General features: G+C 40.6%; 2 protein-coding genes across 5 annotated transcripts in view; one reads left to right on the top strand and one right to left on the bottom strand.

Moving 5' to 3' along the window:
- The window catches only part of NIP7 (nucleolar pre-rRNA processing protein NIP7), a 66,886-nt gene that overhangs the window by 32,119 nt on the left and 9,129 nt on the right, over window positions 1-25,638 (bottom strand). The window contains exons 5-6 of one of the 3 annotated variants that reach the window (XR_011561753.1): window positions 24,661-25,263; window positions 23,251-23,993 (exon numbers count right to left, since the gene is read on the bottom strand). The exons of 1 other annotated variant lie outside the window; for it this stretch is intronic. Coding sequence is in view for 1 of the 2 variants with exons in the window: in XM_070771981.1 (XP_070628082.1) it covers window positions 25,033-25,263 (231 nt within the window). In the remaining variant the exon portion in view is untranslated. Of the gene's footprint in view, window positions 1-23,250; window positions 25,264-25,638 lie in introns of those variants that run through there. One more of the 3 variants, XM_070771981.1, reaches the window with a different exon arrangement.
- TERF2 (telomeric repeat binding factor 2) lies at window positions 1,760-23,970 on the top strand. 2 transcript variants are annotated; one of them, XM_019978506.2, is made up of 10 exons: window positions 1,760-2,153; window positions 2,274-2,369; window positions 3,016-3,146; window positions 12,636-12,722; window positions 14,006-14,152; window positions 14,602-14,711; window positions 15,957-16,349; window positions 20,580-20,665; window positions 22,320-22,363; window positions 22,815-23,970. In XM_019978506.2, the coding sequence occupies exons 1-10, from the start codon at window positions 1,775-1,777 to the stop codon at window positions 22,971-22,973; spliced, it is 1,632 nt and encodes a 543-aa protein (XP_019834065.1). In that variant the 5' UTR covers window positions 1,760-1,774; the 3' UTR covers window positions 22,974-23,970. The 2 variants fall into 2 exon arrangements, with proteins under 2 accessions (XP_019834065.1, XP_019834066.2); XM_019978507.2 differs by having other exon boundaries at window positions 1,886-2,153; window positions 22,323-22,363.

Genomic DNA, 25,638 nt, shown 5'->3' with positions numbered 1-25,638 from the left:
TACAGTAGTTGTTTAGATAAATGAGACTTTGGTTCATTGGTAAAATGTTCAGTTCAGTTCAGTCACTCAGTTGTGTCCGACTCTTTACGACCCCATGAATCGCAGCACACCAGGCCTCCCTGTCCATCACCAACTCCCGGAGTTCACCCAGACTCACGTCCATTGAGCCAGTGATGCCACCCAGCCATCTCATCCTCTGTCGTCCCCTTCTCCTCCTGCCCCCAATCCCTTCCAGCATCAGTCTTTTCCAATGAGTCAACTCTTCGCATGAGGTGGCCAAAGTACTGGAGTTTCAGCTTTAGCATCATTCCTTCCAAAGAACACCAAGGACTGATCTTCTTTAGAATGGACTGGTTGGATCTCCTTGCAGTCCAAGGGACTCTCAAGAGTCTTCTCCAACACCACAGTTCAAAAGCGTCAATTCTTCGGCGCTCAGCCTTCTTCACAGTCCAACTCTCACATCCATACATGACCACTGGAAAAACCATAGCCTTGACTAGACGAACCTTTGTTGGCAAAGTAATGTCTCTGCTTTTGAATATGCTGTCTAGGTTGGTCATAACTTTCCTTCCAAGGAGTAAACGTCTTTTAATTTCATGGCTGCAGTCACCATCTGCAGTGATTTTGGAGCCCAAAAAATAAAGTCTGACACTGTTTCCACTGTTTCCCCATCTATTTCCCAGGAAGTGATGGGACCAGATGCCATGATCTTCGTTTTCTGAATGTTGAGCTTTAAGCCAACTTTTTCACTCTCCTCTTTCACTTTCATCAAGAGGCTTTTGAGTTCCTCTTCACTTTCTGCCATAAGGGTGGTGTCATCTGCATGTCTGAGGTTATTGATATTTCTCCCGGCAATCTTGATTCCAGCTTGTGTTTCTTCCAGTCCAGCGTTTCTCATGATGTACTCTGCATATAAGTTAAATAAGCAGGGTGACAATACACAGCCTTGACGTACTCCTTTTCCTATTTGGAACCATGTTATGTAGCTGCTAAAGACACCATAGGAAAAAAAAAAGCAATGACGTGCAAAGATGTTCATTACATGTTGGATGCAAATTGAAGTTTACATAAATATACATAGTATAATCTCAATTTTGTATATATACACACACACACCTACACACACACAGCGAAATAGGTATACAAGATATTGGAAAGCTATAAACCTAAATTTCAACCTTTCTTTTCATGTGGGATAATGTTAATATTAATAGCTGATTTAAACTTATACTTTTTATTTTTTCTAATTGTTCTATATGTGCTACTTCTGTGATTTTAAAAAATTATGTCTTAGAAAAAAATTTAAAAAAAAAACAAAAAAATTAAAAAGAAAATTTATAAAAAGAAAATAAAAAAATTTTAAAGATTATATGTCTTACATGTTTAGAGATTTCTGGGGTGCCGACCATATTCTATTTCTTGACCCCTGATGGGTTAACACTGGCCTTTTGCTTTACTTACTAAAACGCAAAACGTAAACTTTAGAATAAAGTTTCCTCCCTGCATATTACATTTCACGATTTTAAAAATGCTTAATAAGATGCACGCATTTTTCAATAGTTTACACATAGCCCCGCGTCTCTAACGTTCCGTAATTTCGGAGTTGGCAACCGCAAACCGTGGTTAGTGTATCCGTCTTGGCAACATAGACTTCAACTCCCAGCAGGCATTGCGGCCAGCACACTGGGATCTACGGGGTCCGAGAGGGAGGCTGGGAGCCTCCGGTTCTTTCCCTCCCAGAAGCCCGCGGGCGGCTCGGAACGCCGTCCGTATCATGGCCGCGGGAGCCGGGACGGCGGGCTCTGCTTCCGGCCCGGGCGTCGTGCGTGACCCAGCGGCGTCACAGTCGAGGAAGCGTCCCGGCAGGGAGGGCGGGGAGGGCGCGCGGCGATCAGACGCGATGGCGGGAGGAGGCGGGAGCAGCGACAGCAGCGGGAGGGCGGCAGGCAGGCGGGCGTCCCGTAGCGGCGGGCGGGCTCGGCGGGGGCGCCACGCGCCCGGGCTTGGGGGAGCCGCGGAGCGCGGCGCGGGGGAGGTGCGGCTAGAGGAGGCGGTCAACCGCTGGGTGCTCAAGTTCTACTTCCACGAGGCGCTGCGGGCCTTTCGGGGTAGCCGGTACGGGGACTTCAGGCAGATCCGGGACATCATGCAGGGTGAGGGCCGGCCCTGGGGAAGGAGGCTGGGGGCTCCTGGGAAGGGGATCTGTGCACACTCCCCGCGCCCCCACGTGTCGCGGCTGGGGGTCGCCGAGTCAACGATGTCTTCTTTCCCAGCTTTGCTTGTCAGGCCCTTGGGGAAGGAGCATACCGTGTCTCGGCTGCTGCGGGTTATGCAGTGTCTGTCGCGCATTGAAGAAGGGGAAAATTTAGGTATGGCTATTTTTTTATGTTATTCTCTTAGCTTATTTAGGGTTACACTGTTTTCAAACTTACATCCTGAAGGATTCGGGGTTAAGGTGGGCTCTTATGTTTCAGTCACAGTGGTCTTTTTCCTTCTAGGACGAGTTTATTATCTGGCTCTACTTTTCTCCACTTAGTATATTCTCTTGGCTGCTTTTTTGTGTTTATTTCCTCCCACCTGTTTCTTGCTCGCCCCAACTTTGTTGCTATCTAAATTGAATTATGTGAAGATGGACATTTTTCCTCCATAGTAGAGGGTTTTTAAAGTATGAGCACCTTTTTTTTTTCTTTTCCTAAATTGATCTTGACAGCTGTTTAGCAAAATGATCTATAGTTTCTGTTTGTATCTGATTCTGATATTTAAGATGCATATGCATGTGTTAAAAAAAAAAAAAAAATTTTTTTACCTGTCCTGAAAATTACTGAAGGTCACTTGAAATTCAGGGATTTGAATTTGGACCCTTAACATGTTTGTAAGCCTGTAGCCAGGATATCAACAAATTAAATGCAAGTCTTAACTATATTTGCATGTTTTATATATATATATATATATATAGACATAATTCTTCTGCTCTTTAGAAAACAGTTAAAGTGAAAACTGTGCTTTTTGTCCTAGACTGTTCCTTTGATATGGAAGCTGAGCTCACACCACTGGAATCAGCTATCAATGTGCTGGAGATGATTAAAACAGAATTTACACTGACAGAGGCTGTGATCGAATCCAGTAGAAAACTGGTCAAGGAGGCTGTAAGGCTCTATTTTTAATTTCTTTTTTCTTTTAACAAAGATAAGAGTTCTTTGAGGAATCAGTGCTTATCTTTCCTGTGTGGGGTGGAGGACAGACAGGGATGGAGAGAGAGCAAGTAAGCACACTCAAAACACATTAACTCACACACACAGGTGTTACTTCATCAGGTGACCCTTCTTCCTAGCCCAGTCTTGGAAAGGACTGTTGAGGCACGTGCTCAGCTTTTGTGATTTTTGATGGTCTTCCTTGTGGCCATGACAGGAGGGGCCACAGTACACAGGAAGTGAGTTGGCATTGAAGAATGACATTTTGGAGGTTGTACCATTCAGAGCAGCATGTTGAAAGTGCTAAAAGTAACTGGCCTAGGATATGGTCACCCTTGTTTATTATAGACTAAGGAGAAGAGCTGGTGCCTTGGAAAATGTGGGACTGCATTGCGCTCTTTCATGCAATTACTGAGAGGCTTAAGAAACATTCCCTTTGAGCAGACAAAATCAGAGATGCTGAGATAATCAGCAAGTTAGAAAAACAGTAATGGTAGGAGGTTGGTGCAGGCAGCGTTCTTGACAAGAAAAAAGCTTGTAGAGTGTCTAGAAACTTGGGACTGGAACTATGTTATGGTTCAGTTAGCTTTAAGTAGTGGAACTTATTTATATTTAAAACACTGAAGTGGCCATGGAAACCAGTCAGAAAAAGCTTTTTCTTCTCCAATAACTAAGGCTGGGGGTATGGAAGCAGATGCAGAGATAGGGACTGAACAACAATAGCTCAGCATTGTCTTGGTGGTGAAAGTAAGGAAATTGGTAAGAAAAGAGCACCTCCTAAAAGGATGAGATCTCAAGAGCAGAGAGGTAGGAGATAAAACCTTGCTTAGCAAAGACTTTCGGACCCTTGGCTGTGTGCTGGGTACTCAGACACCCTGTTTAAAAAAAAAGTTAAAAAACTGTGTGGGATGCCGATACTTTATTTATTCAGTTAAGGACCTTGGGGCAGGATCTGCTTTTGGTATTGCAAAGAATGCTGAGAAAATTCCCATTCCAAGGAGGAATGATTACAAGAATAGATTTTTAGTATCGGTGAGTCAGGTTTGTGTCAGAGATAAAATGCCAGAAAAGACATTAGCAAAGGAGAAATCCATGCCTACTTGGAAAATAGCTTAAGAATCTTTTGAATGGGAAGAAATGGTGCTAGTTCAGGGTAGGAATCTGGTAGTGATTTAGCTGTGTTTCTATCTGGAAGTCTCTGATGAGATTATAGTGAAGCTGCCTGCTACGGTTGTAGTTATCTGAGTTTTGACTCATCCGGGGCTGATGAGTCCACTTCTGTGCTCACTCCATTGGTTGTTAGCAGGACTCACTTTCTTGCTAGCTGTTGGCTTGAAGACTTCAGGTTCTTGTCTCTCCTTTGGGCTACTTAGAGCATAGTAGCTTGCTTCCCCTAGAGCAGTAGTGATCGAAGAGAAGAGAAAGCTGTAGTCTTTTATAAACTAATCTCAGAAGTGACTTACCACTTCTGCCATATGCTCTTGTTCACGTAGACCTGACCAGTTGGATTAGTGTATGGAATGGGACTATGCAGGAGGTGGGGATCACTGGGAGCCATCTTAGAGGCTGGCTACCATAGTAATATCCAAGTTATTAAATGATGTTGTATCACTTGTCTCTCCAGTTTATTTATTTAAAAAATTTCTTATTTAGTCATAGAATCTGTTAGTGGTCATCTTTAGGAAAATATCTTGGAATGCCTAGGCTCACTGAGGCTTTTTGTTGTATTTTTAAGCTTTGTAAAGTTTATTAAATTTGTTTTTTAAAGTTTATCAAATAAGTTATTTGTTAAGTATGAACTTCTCCATGCATGGTCCAGGGATCTTTGCAGGTCTTTGGGACCCTGAAAGGGTTCAAAACTATTTTCATAATAATGCCAAAATGTTAATTGAGGTTTTCAGTGCACTGACATTTACACTGATGATGCAAAAGCAGTGATGGGTAAAATTTCTGGTGTCATAGCATGACCAAAGCAATAATAAAATGTATTAGTAGTCATTGTCTTCTTCATTGGCACATGCTTACAGTTAAAAAAAAGCCAGTTTCAGTTAATGTCTTTGATGAAGCAGTAGAAATTAATTTTATTAAGCCTAATTAATTTTATTAATACACCTAAGAATGTCTGATGAAGCAGTAAAAATTATAATTTTATTAAGCCTTGAACAAAATGTTTTTTCAATATTTCATCTGACAAAATAGGAAATTTTCCTGTAGTATTTCTATTGCATACCAAAACATGATGGTTTTCTTCAGGAAAAGTACTTGTGTGATTGGGCTGCATGCTGACCTAGCTGCTTTTGTAATGGAACACCATTTTTGAAATTGACAAAGTTTGGTTTTTTGGATGTGGTAAATCTGGTAGTCATTTTCTTGAGACAGCAGAGTGAACTTGTCATGTCAATGGAAACAATTGGGAGCATGTGTTGCCAGAGATAAAATTTAAGCTTTTCAGGTGAAAATTAGAATTTTGGAAAACCTACATTCATATGCTGGGTATCTTTCCAATACTTAATTCTGATATGATTGATAATAATATTAATAACTGTGATTTTGAAAATATTTTTAATGAATGTATCAAACACATGGAAGATCATAGCTCAGTAAACCAATATTTTCCAAATGACCAATGAATTGTATTGCAAAACCATTCAAGGGTAATAGATCCATTAAAAGTGCAAGCTAGACTATCACATTTTAATATAATAATGATGAAAAGTTCACTTGCCAAAGTTTGGTGCAGAGTCAAAGAAGAATATCCACATTTTCTAAAAGAGCTCTTAAAATAATCCTCCCTTTTTCAACTTTGTGTGAGGCTGTAATTTTTTAATATCCTTCAACCAAAACAACATATCACAACAGAATGAATACAGAAGCAGAATACCATCTTTCTTCTATTAAGCCAGATTTGCAAAAATGTAAAACAATGCCACCCTTCTCATTAAACTTTTGTCTTAGAAAATAAGTAGTTTTCATGAAGATATGTTATTTATATTAACCTGTAATAAGTTTATTGTTATTTTTCAATGAATAAATATCTTGAATTTTTATGTTTTATATTTCTAATAACAGTAAATATCAATGGATATAACCCATGTAAACAAAAGTTCTTTGGGGGTCCTCATTAACATTTAACAGTATAAAGAATCCTGAGACCAAAAGTTTGAGAACTGCTTCTGTAAGCTGTTAATGATATTGACACTATGTTGGTTTTCTTTTTATAACTAAAAGAGGCCCCAGGTTTTTGTGAACACAGGAGAATAACATATATGGCATGTCCTTGGGGAAACATTTATGTGTTGCTTTTGCTGTGCACCTTTGGTGATACCACCTTGGTTTTCTTTGGGGGGGAACTTACCCCATTTGAGGGACTGGTGCATCTCACACTGTCTTAAAATTTTAATTTCTTGAAACAGAAAGCTTTGTCAAGGCTTTTTGAGCATTTGTGGTTCCTTAACATCCAGGTTTCTTTCTGAGTTTGCTTCTTTAGCCTTTCTTCACTTCTGTGAGTTTGGCTTTCTCTTCTCAGGTCCTTTCTGGCATTTCCTCCAACATAAACCTATCTCAGCTATTTTGAAAATATGTGCTTGGAATTTTGCTTTTATTTAAGTTATCCAGAGACCATTGCTGTTGCTTACATGATAAGAACCTTAACAGATACATGAGAAGAAATTATCCTTATCTCTCAAAACTTCCAAGTTTTCAAAAAGCAAAGTTTCATCTCTTAAAAAAACAACAGCAGCAAACAAAAACTTCCTGGGAATCAAATTAATGCATAGTTTTTAAAAGCTCATAGTACAAACTTTGGAGGTAGGCTTTCAATTTAGATTTTGAAAGCATTCACATTTCCTGTTTCACAAATTAAACACAGTTGGGCCTGTATTCCAGTTCTAGGGAAGATAGATAAGCATACTCTTCTGTCTTTCTTAATGCAAGTATAAATCTTGGACAGAATGAATGGAGCAGCTATCTGAGAACACAGAAATGTAAAGGGCAGTAAGCAAATGGAGAAGACCAGAGTATGAAAGTCTACCAAACTGCTGATGGGTAGATGACCATTTTTCCCCTTTCTAGTATCACCAGGCCTGGACTTGAAGGATTCTGAACCTGAAGTACACTCCAGGTGTCAACAGAAATAACTCCAAGAGAAGCTCTCTCTCTGGTCTGAAGAGTAGGAAAGGGAATCAGCTAAGGGTCAGAGAGGGTGGAAGAAATCTCAGGGGGTTTTTTCCTTCCTTTTCCCCCCTTCTCTATCCTAGCACCCAGGCAGTATCACACTGGTGGCAGCAGTGACATAGTAATGATTACAGTGGCAGGGGGGCAGGCACCTAAAACCAAAGGAAGAGAACCTTTTTTCTTTAGCAGTGGAGCTGTAATTCCCAGAACTTGAAATGGATTCCACTTTTTTTTTTGTCTATTCTGATGCTTAGTCCTGGATGCAGATACAGTTAGTATGTGGCAGAATGGGGAAACTAAAGCCCAGGAATGCAAGGCTGGTTCAATATTTGAAAATCAATGAATGTACTTTACCCTGCTGGTCCAAAGAAAGAATCATATGATTATATCAATTGAAGCAGAAAAAGCGTTTGACAAGATTGAACATCAGTTCATGGTAAAAACACAGACCAAACTAGGAACGGAAGGAAACTTACTCAACCTGACAAAAGGCATCTACAAAAAACCTATGGGGAACATCATAGTTAATGGCGAAGAACAGAATGCTTTGACCCTAAGATCCAAAATGAGGGAAAGCTGTCTGTTCTCACTTCCATTCTACATCATACTAGAAGACCTAGCCAGTGCAGTGAAGTCAAGAAAAATAACAGATTGGAAAAGAAGGAATAAAACTGTCCCTTTTTTCAGATCACATGGCTATCCATATAGAAAATTCCATGGAATATATCAAAAACCTATATAATAAATAGTTTAGCCAGACTGCAGGATATAAGATCAACACACAAAATCAGTGATATGCTAGCACTGAAATGAAATTATCAAAACAGTATCATTTATAATAGTTCCAAAGAAGAAAAGAAAAAATACTTAGGTATAAATCTAATAATACAACATGTAGGTGGGACTTCCCTTGTGTTCATTGGTTAAGAATCTGCCTGCCAATGCAGGGGACATGGTTTGATCTGGGTCCAGGAAGATCCCACATGCTGCATGCCAACTAAACCCACGTGCCACAACTGCTGACGCCTGCGCGTCCTAGAGCCCATGCTCTGCAACCAGAGAAGCCGCCGCAAGGAGAAGCCTGACACTGCAACCAGACGGTAGTCCTGCTCACTACAGCCAAAGAAAGCCATGCACAGCAACGAAGACCCAGCCAGCCAAAAACAAACAAAAAATGTAGGATCTGTATGTGGAAAAATTACAAGATGCTAACGAAATCACAACCTAGTCAATGGAAAGAAATACCCTGTCTATGGATTAGAAGACCTAATATAGTTAAGATGTCAATTCTCTCCAACAGATCTATGGATTTACTATAATTCTAATCACAGCCTCTGCAGGATTTTCTGTTAGACTGATTCTAGATGACATATGGTAAGGTAAAAAAAAAAAAACTAAAATCACGACAGTTCTGTAAAAGAAGAACAAAGCTAGAGGACTCACACCCAATTTTAAGAATTACTAGAAAGCTACAGTATTCATGACTATAGACAGATGAGTGGAACAGAAGACAGAGTCCAGAAATAGACCCATACAAACATGACTGATTAATTTTTAACAAAAAAATGTGAAGGTGAACTTCCCTGGCGGTCCAGTGGCTGGGACTCTGCGCTCCCAATGCAGGGGGCCTGGGTTCGATCCCTGGTCAGGGAAGTGGATCCCACATTCTGCAACTGAAAGATCCTGCATGCCACAGCTAAGACCTGATGCAGCCAAATAAATATATATATTTTTAATGTGAAGGAATTTTAGTGGAAAAAGGATAGTCTTCCATAAATGGAATTAAAACAACTGGATGTCCATATGCAAAAATAAAGGAACCTTGACCTAAAGCTCCTACAAAAACTTGATTCAAAGTGGATCGTAATCTAAATGTTAAGCAATAAAACTTTTAGAAGAAAACAGTAAAAAAAAAAACAAAACTATGTCCTGGACTTAAGGTAAAAAGCTTCTAGATATGATACTAAAAGCATGCTCCACAAGAGCATGAAATAGACTTCATCAAAATTAAAACTTGAGAAAAACACTGTTCAGAGAATGAAAAGACAAGCTATAGAGTGGGAGAAAATATTTGCAAATCACATATCTGACAAAGAATTTATATCCAAGATATCTAAAGACCTTTCAAAATGAACAAGAAAACAAACACCCCAAAGAAAACAACTAGAGAGAATATACTGTTGGCAAATAACATTAAAAGAGGCTCACCATTTAGACAGTGGGGAAATTCTGGCACATACCTATTAGAATGGCTAAACTTTAAAACTCCTCTAACACTAATAAGTGTGAGTGTGAATATGGAGCAACTGGAGTCTTCATACATTGCTGATGGGGATGCAGAAAGGTATCTCAAGGGCATTATTGTACTAAGGGAAAGACACAGGTCTCAAGGGCATTACACTAAGGGGAAGAAGCCAGACTCAAGGCTATATCCTTTAAAAACTAAGCTGAGTGACTCCATTTATATGATACCATGTACATGACATTCTGAAGAGATGAAATGGTGAAAAGATGAGGGGTTAGGGGTGGAGAAGAGGTAACTATAGAGTGCAGCATAAGGGAGGTTTATTGGATCCGTGGCTCTGGCATCATTGTGGTGGCCGCAGGAGTTGACACGTGTTAGAACAGTACACCTAAAAAGAGCTAAAACATAATAGGACCTAAATGATTTATAAAAGGTAAAACCTTTGTATTCTTCAAGAAAGTAAGTATAGTCTTAGTATAGTTTTTCTGCTGATAATGATGTAAAAGTGAATATGATGATCTGATTAAAATGAAAAGACTTACTTCGTCCCCTCCCTGGCAGCAGGAACTTAGTGTTGTAACTGCTATTCAGAAGCATGTGACGCCAGTTTCCTTTGCCCTATATGGTTGTGCTCAGCCTGTTGAGGACAGAAGCACCAGAAATTTGTATTTTCTGAATTCCCTTGCTAGTCCTCCTTCCTTTGATCTGTATGTATCTCCTTAAACTCTTCCCTGTGAAGAACTGAAAATATCTGTGGAACAGTTTTCCTTCCTTTTTGTGTGTGTGTGAGGTATGTTTCTTTGACACTGTATTTAAATTAGCTACTTTATCCTATTAGATAACTCCAGGTGGTACCAATTTTTTCCTGGCTTTCCTCATTTTTAAAAAAATGTGCACATGTTTTTAAATATCCTTTTTAATTTTCAATCACTGTTATTTGCCCACTCTGTGTGTGCTCTTGGAACATAGAACATAGGTTTCTTGACTGACTCTCCTTTTTCTCTGTGACTGAGGAGACCTTCTCATCCTATGTGGAACTTTGTGCTGTTTTCTGTGCTGCTTGTGGAGTTAGCCCCCTGGGGTTTATAGTATGAGAGGCTGTGCTGGTTCTCTTACTGAATTGGCCTGAGTTCCACTAGTGGACCTCTGGTCAGCAAGTCCCTCCCCCTGTCCACCCCGCAGTATATCCTCCTCTCATTCCCCGTTACATCAAAGCTTGTGCATCCCAAAAGAACAAAACCACCTGTTCCAGGGGTCTTCTGTCCATTTTGCCTTTCCATAGGAGGCCCTATTCAGATTGAGTAAATGGTCTGTAATCCAGTAGATCAGATTCTGCTGTTATCAGCTGTCTTTTTTTTTAATTCCAATGTAATATTGAATTAGTGGAGGTGATGAAATTCCAGTTGAGCTAGTTCAAATCCTAAAAGATGATGTTGTGAAAGTGCTGCCCTCAATATGCCAGCAAATTTGGAAAACTCAGCAGTGGCCACAGGACTGGAAAAGGTCAGTTTTCATTCCAATCCCAAAGGCAATACCAAAGAATGCTCAAACTATTGCATAATTGCACTCATCTCACACTCTAGTAATGCTCAAAATTCTCCAAGCCAGGTTTCAGCAATATGTGAACCTGAACTTCCAGATGTTCAAGCTGGTTTTAGAAAAGGCAGAGGAACCAGAGATCAAATTGCCAACATCTGCTGGATCATGGAAAAAGCAAGAGAGTTCCAGAAAAACATCTATTTCTGCTTTATTGACTATGCCAAAGCCTTTGAGTATGTGGATCACAATAAACTGTGGAAAATTCTTCAAGAGATGGGAATACCAGACCACCTGACCTGCCTCTTGAGAAACCTGTATGCAGGTCAGGAAGCAACAGTTAGAACTGGACATGGAACAACAGACTGGTTCCAAATAGGAAAAGGAGTACGTCAAGGCTGTATATTGTCACCCTGCTTATTTAACTTCTGTGCAGAGTACATCATGAGAAACGCTGGGCTGGAGGAAGCACAAGCTGGAATCAAGATTGCTGGGAGAAATATCAATAACCTCAGATATGCAGATGAGACCTAAAGAGCCTCTTGAAGAAAGTGAAAAAAGGAGAGTGAAAAAGTTGCCTTAAAGCTCAACATTCAGAAAACTAAGATCATGGCATCCAGTCCCATCAGTTTATGGCAATAGATGGGGAAACAGTGGAAACAGTGTCAGACTTTATATTTTGGGGCTCCAAAATCACTGCAGATGGTGACTGCAGCCATGAAATTAAAAGATACTTGCTCCTTGGAAGAAAAGTTATGACCAACCTAGATATCATATTCAAAAGCAGAGACATTACTTTGCCAATAAAGGTCCATCTAGTCAAGGCTATGGTTTTTCCAGTAGTCATGTACAGATGTGAGAGTTGGACTATAAAGAAAGCTGAGCGCCGAAGAATTGATGCTTTTGAACTGTGGTGTTGGACAAGACTCTTGAGAGTCCCTTGGACGGCAAGGAGGTCCAACCAGTCCAGCCTAAAGGAGATCAGTCCCGAGTGTTCATTGGAAGGACAGATGTTGAAGCTGAAACTCCAATACTTTGGCCACCTGATGTGAAGAGCTGACTAATTTGAAAAGACCCTGATGCTGGGAAGGATTGAGGGCAGGAGGAGAAGGGGACAACAGAGGATGAGATGGTTGGATGGCATCACCAACTCAATGGACATGAATTTGGGTAAAGTCTGGGAGTCTGATGGCCAGGGAGTCCTGGTGTGCTGCGGTCCATGGGATCACAAAGAGTTGGACATGACTGAGTGACTGAACTGAACTGAATACTGAAAATCTAGTACATTACACACTGTAGTACCTTACACAGTTGTTCATATGGTTGAAAAATAATTGTTAGTTTTTTATACAGGAATTTGATAGAATGTGAAAAGTTCTTGGATATATAAGACTCAGTTTTACTTTTCAGTAGAGCTTATTTTGATATTTGATATTCTGATTATATCTTTCATTATTACAACAGTTAAAAATTTTTTCCTCCTTTTTTAGGCAGTCATTATTTGTATCAAAAACAAAGAATTTGAAAAGGCTTCAAAAATTTTGAAAAAACATATGTCCAAGGACCCTACAACTCAGGTAAATTTGATATACTTTGCTTCCATTACCTATATCCAGCTCATTGCTTTTTATGGGGAAACAGGGAAAGGGTTCTCTGTCAGGAATGTTAATATTCAGTATCTTGAACATGTCTTTTATATCTAAGATAATTTACTGTTAGAATGGCTTTTCAAAAATTTGAAGAATTTACAGAAATCATTTACTTGACCATTTCTGCCAGGTGTGTGACAAAACTAGTGATCAGCACCGGTACTAACACATCTGACTTTATTTACATAAATGCTGATCCTGCAGACTTGAGAATCTGCCTTACTGAGGACTCAACGCCTGTTTTCTGGTGTCAAAAACTCTGCTGGTACCCCGCTCTTTTTTTAATATATAAATATAAATTTTATTTTTGAAAAGTTAACACATGTATATAATACAACATTCATAAATACAACAAAATAGCTTAGTGAAAATTCTCTCATCTCTGACTTGGCTATCTCATTCCTCTCCTTAGAGGGAACCAATGCTTTTTTCTCCTTAAGAGATTCTGTGCATATGTAGGCAAATAAGTGTGCATGTGTGTATGTACAGACAGACACATATATCCAGTCTTCCTGTTCTTCCCACATACATATGTGAGTGTATTCTACACACAAACTTGACCATGAAATTGCTATTTTCACTTAATGTATCTTGGAGATCTTTTTATACTAGTACATACAGAGCTTTTCATCTGTTTCGGTTATCTTTTTTGAAAGTTTAAAAGTCTTTATATGTAAAAGTAGAAAGGTACTTTAGATCCTAAGTTCTTCATCTTTTTTTTTTTCCTTTTGTATAGCTACATAGTAACCAACCGTGACTGGTCAGTAATTTTTGACCTGTTCTACACTGTGGTGGAGAAGGCAATGGCACCCCACTCCAGCACTCTTGCCTGGAAAATCCCATGGATAGAGGAGCCTGTTAGGCTGCAGTCCATGGGGTCGCTAAGAGTGGGACACGACTGAGCGACTTCACTTTGACTTTTCACTTTCATGCATTGGAGAAGGAGATGGCAACTCACTCCAGTGTTCTTGCCTGGAGAATCCCAGGGATGGGGGAGCCTGGTGGGCTGCCGTCTATGGGGTCGCACAGAGTCAGACACGACTGAAGCGACTTAGCAGCAGCAACAGTTACACACTGTGGTAGGCTTCCTTTTCTCCCAGTGCTATTCATTGACAGCACTGAGAAAGTTCTGATAGTGTTGTCTTAACTCATCACTGAATCTTTACTGGAGTTTTTCTTTCTCATGTTTCTACTATTGGTCCTTTGTGTAGAAGCTGAGAAATGACCTCCTAAACATTATCCGTGAAAAGAACCTGGCCCACCCTGTGATCCAGAACTTCTCCTATGAGACCTTCCAGCAGAAGATGCTGCGCTTCCTGGAGAGTCACCTGGATGACGCAGAGCCCTACCTCCTCACGGTGGGGCTTGGAAACATTGGTCATTCTAAGTTTCAAAGAAAACCAAAAGTCTGGCTTTTGCATGTGAGCCCAAAGGTCTATGTAGGATTCAGAAACTAGATTAGGGGTGAGAGTAAAAGGACAGAAGAGGAGACATAAAGTAAAATCACTTAGTTTGTTGTCCAAAATAACTGTTTGGAATTCTTGCAACATCAAAATCCTTTTAGTACTACTCAGATTGAGTTCTCCTTTAGTATAGAAAACTATGAGCCATTGTGTGGGGAAGGAAAGAAGAAAGAAATTTAAGACAGTTCTTTAAGTTTTCTCCCTTTTTATGTCCTCCTGTAGTCTTTGCCTAAATTGGGTTTGTAAATGAAACATGCTTGCATATTGAATATGTTCATGGTAAAAGCAGAGAGTTAATGAAATTCTGTGACTTCCTCTTCTTGACGATATTTTTCCTTTCTCAGATGGCCAGAAAGGCTTTGAAATCTGAGTCCTCCGCCTCAGCCACAGTGAAAGAACCACAACCTCAGCCAGCACCAGAGCCTGTGGAAAAGCCACTCAGAGAACCTGCCAGGTAAGAGGGATGCACTTTTGTGATGCTGGGATGAAAAACAGAGGTAGTTGGAAGCATAGTCGTCATCTTAGAGCAGAGTCAGTTCTTCCTGGTGATTTGACCTCCTAACATGTTACTGAGCTACTCAAGGAAGGCACTGTGGGTTTCACAGAGCACACCCTGGGAAAATGGGAATATTGAAAACAGGAGGTTAGGTCTTAGGCAGAAGTTCCCGACTGGCTATTTATTCTTCAAAGGCTCTTTCCTTCTGTTTCTCTGTCTTTGCCTCAGTACTTCCCTGTTGATATGTTATCTCAATACAGCGTTTAGACTTGTGAATCAAATTCCTGAGACCAGTTAACAAAGCAGAGATCTCTTTGAGGGCCCTGTAGGAGATGTAAAGGAGCAAAGTGGGTCCAGGACAATACAGTTGAGGGCATGGGACTGCGACCCAGAGAAAGCATGCTTTCCAGCTTTGTGTGATAGTTGCAAAAAATATTTTTTGAGATTTCCCAATTTTTGAATGTTGGTAGTTAGTCTAATTAAGGGGAAAGAAAAAAAGGTTAGATAAGACACATCTGCCAGCTAGGATTGGCATGCCGGCTGCCAGTTTGCCTTCTCCTTACAGTCTTTACTTAAAACATACTAGCTATTCCAAATGCTCGATGAACTTTATTTTGAAAAGGCAGTTTCTTATTGTTCCAAGACTGTGGCATGCCCCTCACTGAGAATTCTCAAGATCCCATTTATAAGTGTATTGTAGGAGAAACAGGGAAGAATTGAGACCACTCTTTAACTAGTCTCACATGAGGGTTGGACTGGGACGGCTGGAAGAAGAGTTTAGACTTGAAGGTGAGATTGCTGGATTATCAGTTGGTCATCCAGATGGACTTATAGCTGTTAGACATTCTGCAGAGCTCTTGCATTAACGGAAAGCATTGCTTTAGTCCATGCAGAGTAACGGATTAGTGCACCTGCTGAAGAGGTCTCTGGAGGGAGTATCTTTGGCCCTAGTTCCTTTTAGGTTCTCTTGAAGTTTAAGCTTCATAATTCAATTTACATATCATATTTAAAACCTCTGCTTAACACTTATAAATGGAAGTGCTTATAAATAAAGGCTGTATCACGCACTTTTCCTTTTTTTTAAATGAAGAGTTCTCAACTTGAGTCTGTAATTTGAAGCTTCACAGTTTGAAAAAGTTGCAGCTGCTTGGACAGGCCTCAGCAGTGATGAAACTGATTTCTCTGTGTTTGTGTTGTTTGTAGGCAGCTACAGAGCACACCAACCACCATTGGGATTAGGACTCTGAAAGCAGCTTTCAAGACTCTGTCCAGTGCACAAGATTCTGAGGCAGCCTTCTCAAAACTGGACCAGAAGGATATGGTCTTTCCTAATAAAGTGTGCCCACCATCACCAGCCCTCAAAAACAAGAGAACAAGAAAAGATGATAATGAAAGTTCTGCCCCCACTGAGGGTGAGGGTGGCTCTGAACTGCAGCCCAAGACCAAGCGCATGACAATAAGCAGACTGGTTTTGGAGGAGGACAGCCAGAGTACTGAGCCGAGCTCAGGCCTCGACTCTTCCCAGGAGGTCACACCGGCATCACCATCCAAGCCCACTGTCCTCAACCAACCCCTCCCTGGGGAGAAGAATCCCAAGTATGAAGACCTTCTTTGTAGAAGTTTGGGGGCTGGTTGGTGGTCCTGGTTAGGCCTGGTATTGCTTCCATGAATGAAGTAACTTTCAGCTACGTTATTCACCACCAAGGCTTGCTCAGACTTCTAGAGTGTGACTCAGGGTGGGGAGGGACATCATAGCCATTCTGCCAGTTCTGAAGCCCTGTGCTGGGCTTCCAGGCATTGCACTAGGTGGGAGTGGAAGGGTGTCAGAGCCTCCTACTCACCACTGCTTCCATTTTTAGTGAACTGCTGAGTGCCTTGACTACTAAATAGTAGTCTTCTTACAAGAAGTTTGTTTGAATTGGGCCACATTATACTCTGATCCTTAAAAGAGATTTATGAATATTTATAGTTTTGCATGTTCAATGGACATTTGAAACTTGGCAAATTCAGTAAATACTAATCTCTCACATTCTGCTAGGCTCTGTGGGGCAGTGGTTAGAGTGCTTTCATTTCGCTCCACTTCATGACCCCAACCTGGCTTTCAGTTTTGCTACCTTTGTGCCCTCTTGTGGATCTTTCCTTTAGGCTGACTGGTCTGCTTGCTCCCCTTAACCCTGTTTCTGTCACTCTGCTCTTCTTGCTGCCTCTCATTCCCCAGTTTGGACTATCATTCTTCCATCGCTTGTCAGAACCCCATCTGTCTTTCAAAGGGAAGAGAAGCGATGTTAACTAAATACTTTCTGTGGGCCAAGCACTTTCAATTATCTTAATATCTACACTCCTCACTCTGAGTGATTTATTAGCCCCATTTTATCGGTGAGGAAGGTTCAGAAATGTTACTAACTTATCGGAAGCCATACAGCTAAAAAGTGGCAAAATTGGGCTTTGGGATTTTTAAATCCTAGTTAGTCTTGACACAAAAACCCATGTTGATACACCATGTACACCAAGCTGCTTCACCTCCATAAACTTCCCCTGGTCAACCTGCTGTAAGTGATCACCTCACTGATCTAAGGTCACTGCCATCTCTACTTCTGCACTCTGTTGTAGATGTTTGGGGACCTATGCCCCAGCATGCTTGTGCTAGGTACTGTGTGGGGCTGTGGCATCTGATAAGTGATTTATACTCAGGCACAGTTCTGCACTATATACCACTATCTGCATTTAGAAGTGAGTCAGTCATTGGCTGGGCAAGCTGAATAACACACAATTATCCTCATTTGATACCTGATCTCTGCCTCTCACAGCAATTCTATGAAGTATAGGTGTTGCTCCCATGAACAGATGAGGAAACTGGAAAGAGTATGATTACAGTGGCTTTATAAATGGAAGGATCTGTCAAGGGTATGAGGAAGGATGGGTACTCTAAAGCAGAGGTTGGCAAATTATGGCCTCTTGGATAAGTCCACCTGTTGCCTGTTTTTGTAAATAAAGTTTTATTGGAACAGCCACACTTATGAATTATGTATTGTCTGTGGCTGCTACCTTGAGTTGAGTAGTTGCAACAAAGACAGTAAGGCCTGCAAAGCTTAAGATACTATATGCACTTTATAGAAAAAAGGGATTCCCTGACTCTGGTTCTAGAAGAAGCTTATGTGAGGTGCCCTGGGAGCTGCAGGGAAGAAGAGCTGACCTGGGCAGCAGAGTTGTGGGTGGGCAACCTTGCAGAGGGGCTAGCCTTGGAGAATGAGTAGGAAGTCATCCAGCATATTGGGAGCTGTGGGGTTCTGGGCAGTGGGAACCTCTTACAGCTCAAGAAAGCCTGGTATGCTCCAGAAACTGTCATGCAGTCTGTATGGCAGGAGAATACAGTGCACAGAGAGGATGAAGGGAGAAAGGTCTGGAAGGTAGATGGGCCAGATTTTAGCTCCTATTCTGTTCTATCAGGCAGAGATTCTAAGAGGGGCTTCATATCAATAACCTGCAGTGTTGGGTTCCTGACTACTGAGTGAGAAGGGATGGGGAGTGCTCTCTAATCTGCTTTGCTGTGCCCCAAATAAATCTAATACACCTAATCTGAAAGCCTCTGAGCAGACATCACTGACAGCTTTTGTACCAACACTGAGGGAAAGGAGAGGAGGGTGGTGGAGCCTGCTGCGCAATCAGGACTCAGGGGAGGCTGGGCCAGTGGAATCGGAGGCAGGGAAGGCAGGCTTAGGGTCTGTCACCTTGATGGGGCCACAACTATTAGGCTTTCATATCCCTCATGGCACTTGGCACAGAACTAGTGCTTAAGAGGTATTTTATCAACCAAACAAAGTAACAGTTCTTGGTTCTCGGAATTTAAGGGGCCACTAGCAAAACTTCTATAAAAGGGTAAGAAAGAAAAAAAAAAGGGTAAGAAAGGAAACATTTTAGCCTTTGTGGGCCATTTGTGTCTCTGTTGCATATTATTTTGTTTTTTTTACCACCCTTTGAAAAATATAAAAACCATTCTTAGTTCAAGGGCTCTACAAAAACCAGTAGCCACAGGCTATAGTCTGCCAACCCCTCTAAGACCATTAAGCTGTTCTAACTTCACCACTTAGGAGCGCAGTGAGCCAGGAGTCTGCACAGCCAGCTAGCAGTCAAGATGAGAACCAGGTCTGAGCCCCGTCTACAACATGAGAAGTTAGGAAATACTGAAACGTTTATATATGTAATAAATGCTGAGTTCAGAGGAGGCGCAGAAAGTTACCAAAGTGATCTGCAAAGACAGTCTACAGAAGAATGACCAGCCACTTAGGTGAAAATGATGGACATAGAGGTAAAAACCAGTTTTATCCCAGGACTTGGATAAATTGATGGAAAACTTAAACTCTGATCCTGACTTTTATTTATGAGCAGTACTTAACACAGCTAACATCCTGAGATGGATAAACCTCATGTAATTTTTACTCTGTCTCAAATCAGTTATTCTTAGAAATACCTTTTGGAGGTTATGATCTAATTTAAAAACAAGAGTTCACTATTTGTCTCAGTCAGTTAAGTAACTGTATAGAAAACTTATGAAATTTTTTTCAAGTGTATGCATTTATTAAGCAAATTGCTTTCATTGCTCATTTGAAAAATACCCCCACAGGCTTTGCAACAAAATTTCATAGTGGGGAAGAAGACAGCAGTTTGTCTGTGCTCCCTTGTCAGGTTTTTCAGGTGATTTTGATCTCTATAAATTCTTCAAAACTTAGTTCAGATACTTTCCATGTTTGTTTTGTAAAGGATGTTATAATTCTGAGGTCGGATTTGTGCTATGTACGGTAAGACAATATATAATTCCATTTATTTAGCAACTTGGATTTTGGATTATTTTTTAGTTTTGGAACTGTTTTTGGTTGCAACTAGGTACTAAAAATTTCATGTTCACAGGGAGGATTCTTGTTTGCTTACTACTGTAATCTTTGATAGTATAATTCCTTTATGGCTCTTTGATAATCCAATTGTTAGTTTAGTTAATCTCTCTCCAGCTTCTGTTAGGGTATGTGTTACGGTGCAAGGGTTTGGGGTAGACAAATGAGGATAATGGTCTCTGCTGTCAAGGTGCTTATGGTTACGGGTATGGCGTGAAATGGTTGTGTAGTACAGTGGAAGCAGAGGAGCAAGGGATTTTTGTATGTGTCGGGCAGTCTTCATTGAGAATGGTGGCCTTGAAAGACTTCACTTGGCAGGGAAGGGAATCCCAAGCAGAGAGAACTAAACAGAGGCAGGAAAGTAGAGCTCATAGGAGAGAGGAGGGTGAGGCTGTCCTGTTTGAGTGAGTGTGTGGGTGGTGTGGCAGGGATGTTGGTGGGGAGAGGAGGAACTGATGAGAAACTGATGGGCCAGACTGGATGATCTTGGCTCCCCTATATGGCCATTTAGTCTTAACTGTTTACACAGTGAGAAGCATCACTGAATAGAGGAGGGATCTGTAAGTTTAGGATGACTGTTCAGGTGGCTTTGGAAGGAGAAGGGGCTGGAGGGGAGAGATTCCAATTAAGAGGCTAGTATGATACTGGTGAAAGGTACTGGACCGTGGGCTTGGGCTTGAGGAATGGGGAGGAAAAGGAGAACACTCCAAAAAAAAAAAAAGAACACTCCAGAGATAGGAACAGAGCATCTCTATGACAGAGGGGAAGGAATTTGCAGCTTCTAGGTTAGAATAACGCTGAAATCTTTAGGAGTTCAAACCAACCAAACAAAAAGCCCCAGGAAAATGAACAGGTTGTTGAAAGGGGATGGTGATGTATTCAGTGCTGAGTTTGGGATGATTTTGTTTTACACCTTGTCCTCTCATTGATTTTACCTCAGAGTAACTAAAGGCAAGTGGAACAGCTCTAATGGGGTTGAAGAAAAAGAGACTTGGGTGGAAGAGGACGAACTGTTTCAAGTTCAGGGTAAGCCAGAAGATTCTCACTGGTCTCTCTCCTTGACACTTGCTGAAGTACAGATGCATGCTACTGTCACATCAGTGTTCCAGAAACTGCTTGTCTCCAAAATAGAAAAAAGTTTAAAAGTTCCATATAGTGATTCATGAGGAATCAGTTTTGTCTTTTCCTATTAAAGAATGGAGACTATCAGAGCAACATTTTACAGTTAAAAGAAAATTCTTGGTTTGGTTTAATAAACCCTATATTTAATGGTAGTTGATATTCTTCCCAAAGTATTTTAATTAGAAAAGGTAGAAGTGGTCATTCCCTACATTTCTTATTTAACTAAATGGTCTCTTACCAGTTTCTGTATAGTAAATGTTTTTTTCCCAAGATGAGAAATGTTACTTTCCCTTAATGAATACTAAGCTTCATAGCATTTGCATTAGGATCCTCCCCCCCCTTCCACATACTTTGCACTCTAATGAAAATATCTACATGCTAAACCTTAGTCTTGTAACAAGGTTTACTGTAAAAAAGCTGAAGACTTTTGTAACACAGCAGCAACCAGTAATCTTTTGCCGGTCTCAAAGGTTTTGTCCTTAAGAATTACCTTTTGTTGGCAAAAACATAGTTGGCAAAATCAAGATTACACAGAAGATGGGAGAAATAACGGTTAATAAAAGTGGCATTAAATATGTTTAAAAACAGGATATAAAAGTTCTAGAAAACATCTACTTCTGATGCAGTCCAGATTTGTCAGTTTCAGAAATCTGCTTCTACTATATATAGTAGGAAATACTTCATAATTTAAAAATAATCTGCTCTTGTAAGTACCCCTTCTTCTGCGTTACCCTCCCTCATTCTTTAGGAAGCATACCTGGGACAGTGATGTCTGCTAAGGCAGACCCTGCAGCAGGTTCCACGTTTATGCAACTTTGCCTTACACAGCTTTTTAACTGGCTCTTGTTGGCTTGAGATGGCATGTCTGGTATACCCTCCTGTAGCCCTCTGGTCCTTTAAAAAATTATCTTGGTCCTTGTTTTATGAAGCCTGACCTATAGCCATAATGATGAAAAGGTAGAATCTGAATAGATCTTACATGGTCTGTTGGAGTGGGAAGCAATAATTACCCCATTCTTTTTGTTTGAGGAATTGAGCCAAATTTTACTTACATCTAATATTTTGGAAATTAAAAAACAATAAAACTGGGTTATTTCAAAGCAGTGGTAAACAAGGAGTTAACAAATTATACACACACACACACACTCATAGGTGTACGTATATACACAAATACATATATTACATATTCACACATATATGTATGTGTATATTAGGAGTATATACATATATTAATATATATATTAGGATTTTAAATACCACAGTTCTCAGTTAAGTTTAGAAAACGATACTGGTTTTACTAAAGAGCCTGAAATCCTGACCGTTTACTGAATGCCTGTTTGTGAAGTATTTGCTTTGTACAGATTCTCATGGACTCAAATGATTGGTATCTTGCAAGCAAAGGACAAAGACAGATTATCCTTTAGTGATATCCTTTATTCTCTCAAAGTTTGTAAAATCTGAATCAAGTTTTCCCTTTGGCGATGTTGTGTGTCTTTTTCTTGTGGGTTGTGCTGAGAAAGGTGAGCTCTGATATGAGTCTGCTTGTAATGTTTTCCAGCAGCACCAGATGAAGAGAGTGCAACCAATACAACAAAAAAGCAGGTAATTTTTTTAAACTGTCTTTTCTAATCTTTTCTGGTTGTAGCGGTAGAAGAGAGGTAAAATAATAAGTACCCACATTTCTCAGGCATAGACTACCCATGCACCTGGTAAAAAAATTTGTAGTTTTCAGATAATCCAAACTAAAGTAGTAGTTACTCTCTGGAAGAAAAATCTAGGTCAGAAAGCTGACAAATTTCCCAACCATAAACAATAGATGTTTAAAGTTCTAAATGCAGAAATGATTAGTTGAGGACACAACAGTAAGACAACTGAGAATTAGTAAATGTTCAAATCCATGGTGTTAACTTATAATCTGTATCATGTTTTAAGAGTATAAATCCTTTCTTTGGGTTCAGATTATTCTCCTAGACCTCTTCACTATATGAAAATGTAAGTGGAGTGAACAGGTGGTGATAAATCCTTTGCTTCTCTCTTTTCTTTCCCCTTGCAGAAGTGGACTGTAGAGGAAAGCGAGTGGGTCAAGGCTGGAGTGCAGAAGTATGGAGAAGGAAACTGGGCTGCCATTTCTAAAAACTACCCATTTGTTAACCGAACAGCTGTGATGATTAAGGATCGCTGGCGGACCATGAAAAGACTTGGCATGAACTGAAACAGGCTTTCATTTCCACAGAATTCACAGGAGCATGGTTCCTAATAATAGCCCCTGGTAGTCTGCTGTTTCTTTCAGAAGCTGGGCTGGGATGAGAATTTTGGGCATCCTCCTCTCATGTGGGAGAGGTCCCAGTTCCACTTCATCACAGTTGGAGATCATGGAGCTGAGAAACAAAGCCAAGTCCACCCCATGTCCTTGGCAGAGATGACAGGCACATAGCTTGTACAGTGCCAGAATACCATTAGTATTTCCCTTCTTTAGTGGTTTGCTTGAATTTAAATCCCTGGTAATCAGTAGAACCTTCTCCTAGGAAATGGTGGAGTCTATTAGGAGCCACTTTTGACTCCATGACCTGTTAAAACCAGCAACATGAGCATTATTTGGAGTGAACTTCTTCCAGGTAAAGCTTTGGCCTTCTGATGCAAATGCAAAGGAACTTCAACTGTCGTGAGCCCAGGTTGATGAGAGCCCAGTCCTGGTGGAATCAGAGTCCCTTTAAACATTGTTCAGCCAATTGTGACATCGACACCTAGAAATGTGACTGCCTTGGCATTTGCTCTATTTGCTGGCCTCTGTAGGCAGGTTTAACCTCCACTTCTCACGTGGTTGAACCAGTGTGTTTTTTGGTAAAATGGTGATTGTAGATAAGCTTAGCCCCTGTCCCCATCCACTCTTCCCAATTCCCTTCTTTATGCTGGACTTTTAAAGCTTAAAAAAATCCTGATTAAGTATAAATGCCTAATTCCATTCTTTGTGAAATGGTTGCTTCCGCCTGGTTCCCTAATTGTGCTGTGTTAGTGTCTTGCACTGGAATTCAACATTCCCTTCTCCTTTTGTACTGTGTTGTGCTTGCTGTCTCTCAGATCCTTAACGACTGTCTTTTTAGCAAAAGAAGAATTTCAGTAAAGTGTTTTCTGTAATCTTTTTTTAAAATGAGAACTAATTATTGTCCATAACTTGTAGCATTCTTCATTAAAGTCTTGCTTCTCTCAAATTTAAGTAGCTGTTTAATTGCAGCTGAAAAAACGGAGATAGCAAAATGCTGAACAAGCTTTGGTAAACCCTGCTGTTTGTGTTAAGAAACTAATGTCAAACTGTATTGAATGTTCTAATCCTTAGAAGCTGTGCCATACAGACATGTGGAAGTTCTTAATCTGTCTCATTTCTTCATATACCATACCTCTGAGGACAAAAGAATTCCCTTTTGTCCATTTCTTTTGACAAAACAAATGTTAAAGTTTAAAATTCATCTTGTAGTTAAAATTTGGAAACTTTGTACAGCTTTAATACCTATTAACTACATGTTTGGGGGTTTGGTACTGCTGTTTTTCTAACAGTTAACCCCAAATTAAACTAGTAAGAAGGTGAGAACTTGGTCTCCACTTGATGTTGGTGGTAGCTAGTTGTGGTCTCCCTCCAAACCAAGCTTTAAGATCCAGTAGCTTCTTTATTTCCAACTCTCACATTGTTAGATGGCACACTCTAAGTAAAAGTGTGACACTGGGATATACTTAAGGAAGCAAAATATTCCATTAAGTGTTTCTCCAATTTGAGAAATGCATAGATCCACTAGCCTCCCCCCCCCCACTTTTAATATAACTTCAATGTTATTTTTTACTATAATGTTACGGAATGTGTACAGAAAAACCTCTGCCTATAGTTTCTATGGGACTAGACAACTTACCATGAACTGATGACTATTTTGGTGAATCTGTCACTGCTTACCACATATTGGTGAGCAGTGATAGGACTGGGGCAGTGGTGGGACTCCAGTGGAGGTGCTGGTCACTGTGCGTCACTGGGTAACGATCCCGGTGTCTCCTACCTTCACCTTAGCAGCACTGCAGCCACTGTGCCTCCAGATTGCTGTGATGTCATCTGGCCTTGGAACTGACCACAATTATGAAGTACATTCTTCATAACAGCACATACTTGGTGACAGTTAAAAGTATTACCACTCGGATTCATTGTGATACATTCTGAAGCAATACTTGGTTAGAAGGTACTCATGCTTAAGATGATGGCTGAGAGAAAAACATGTAGACTCTGTCAGAACTCAGAGACTGACAGACACACTGTCCTGAGGGGTAGGAGTGTGAGGCCTACTCAGGGCCCCAGCTGTGCTTGTAGATGGTGAGTTAGCCCCTGGACCCTGGATGTCCATTTCATTTCTAATGTAGTAGGTAATGGTACTTCCGTTGTAGGCTGATGTGAGAATAAGATGCAGGTAAATCTCTCCTCCATGAAGACAGTGGGTGTTCAATAAGTCTTTTTCCCCCTGTGGGTGCTAAAGAAGCCACAGATAAAAGAAGACATATCAAGTGTCTGAACAACGTAACAGTCTTTCAGTGGGTTTTAGATAGCTTTAGGGGTGACTGTTATCATTCAGGTGGATGGTAGCAGAATGAGGAGGGTTAGCTGGAGGAGTTTGACCACTGTCTCTTGCTCACTCTTCATCCATTTAAATGTTTCTACACACTTCCATGCTGTGCTTTGCTCTCCTATGCTGTAGCACTGGGCAGAAAGAAGTCCTGAAACAGGTTTTGCCCCTTGTATCTTACAGGAGCAACAGGTATCATCTAACAATTTGATATGAATAAAAAAAATCTCCCAGCGACTGTGTACTGAGAAATAAGTCCATACATTCAAATAGTTGGAAATA

The sequence above is a fragment of the Bos indicus genome, chromosome 18 (assembly GCF_029378745.1).
Source record: "Bos indicus isolate NIAB-ARS_2022 breed Sahiwal x Tharparkar chromosome 18, NIAB-ARS_B.indTharparkar_mat_pri_1.0, whole genome shotgun sequence".
Classification (NCBI taxonomy): Eukaryota; Metazoa; Chordata; class Mammalia; order Artiodactyla; family Bovidae; genus Bos; species Bos indicus.
Note: the sequence above shows the minus strand (reverse complement) of the source record. Positions and strands in the feature narration are given on the sequence as shown.

Bases quoted from the DNA above. Each gene is read 5' to 3' on its own strand.
- TERF2 (XM_019978506.2), top strand. From the start codon at position 1,775: ATGGCCGCGGGAGCCGGGACGGCGGGCTCTGCTTCCGGCCCGGGCGTC. The intron at 3,147-12,635 runs GTAAGGCTCTAT...CTCCTTTTTTAG, and splicing joins GAAAACTGGTCAAGGAGGCT to GCAGTCATTATTTGTATCAA. The intron at 12,723-14,005 runs GTAAATTTGATA...TCCTTTGTGTAG, and splicing joins CCAAGGACCCTACAACTCAG to AAGCTGAGAAATGACCTCCT.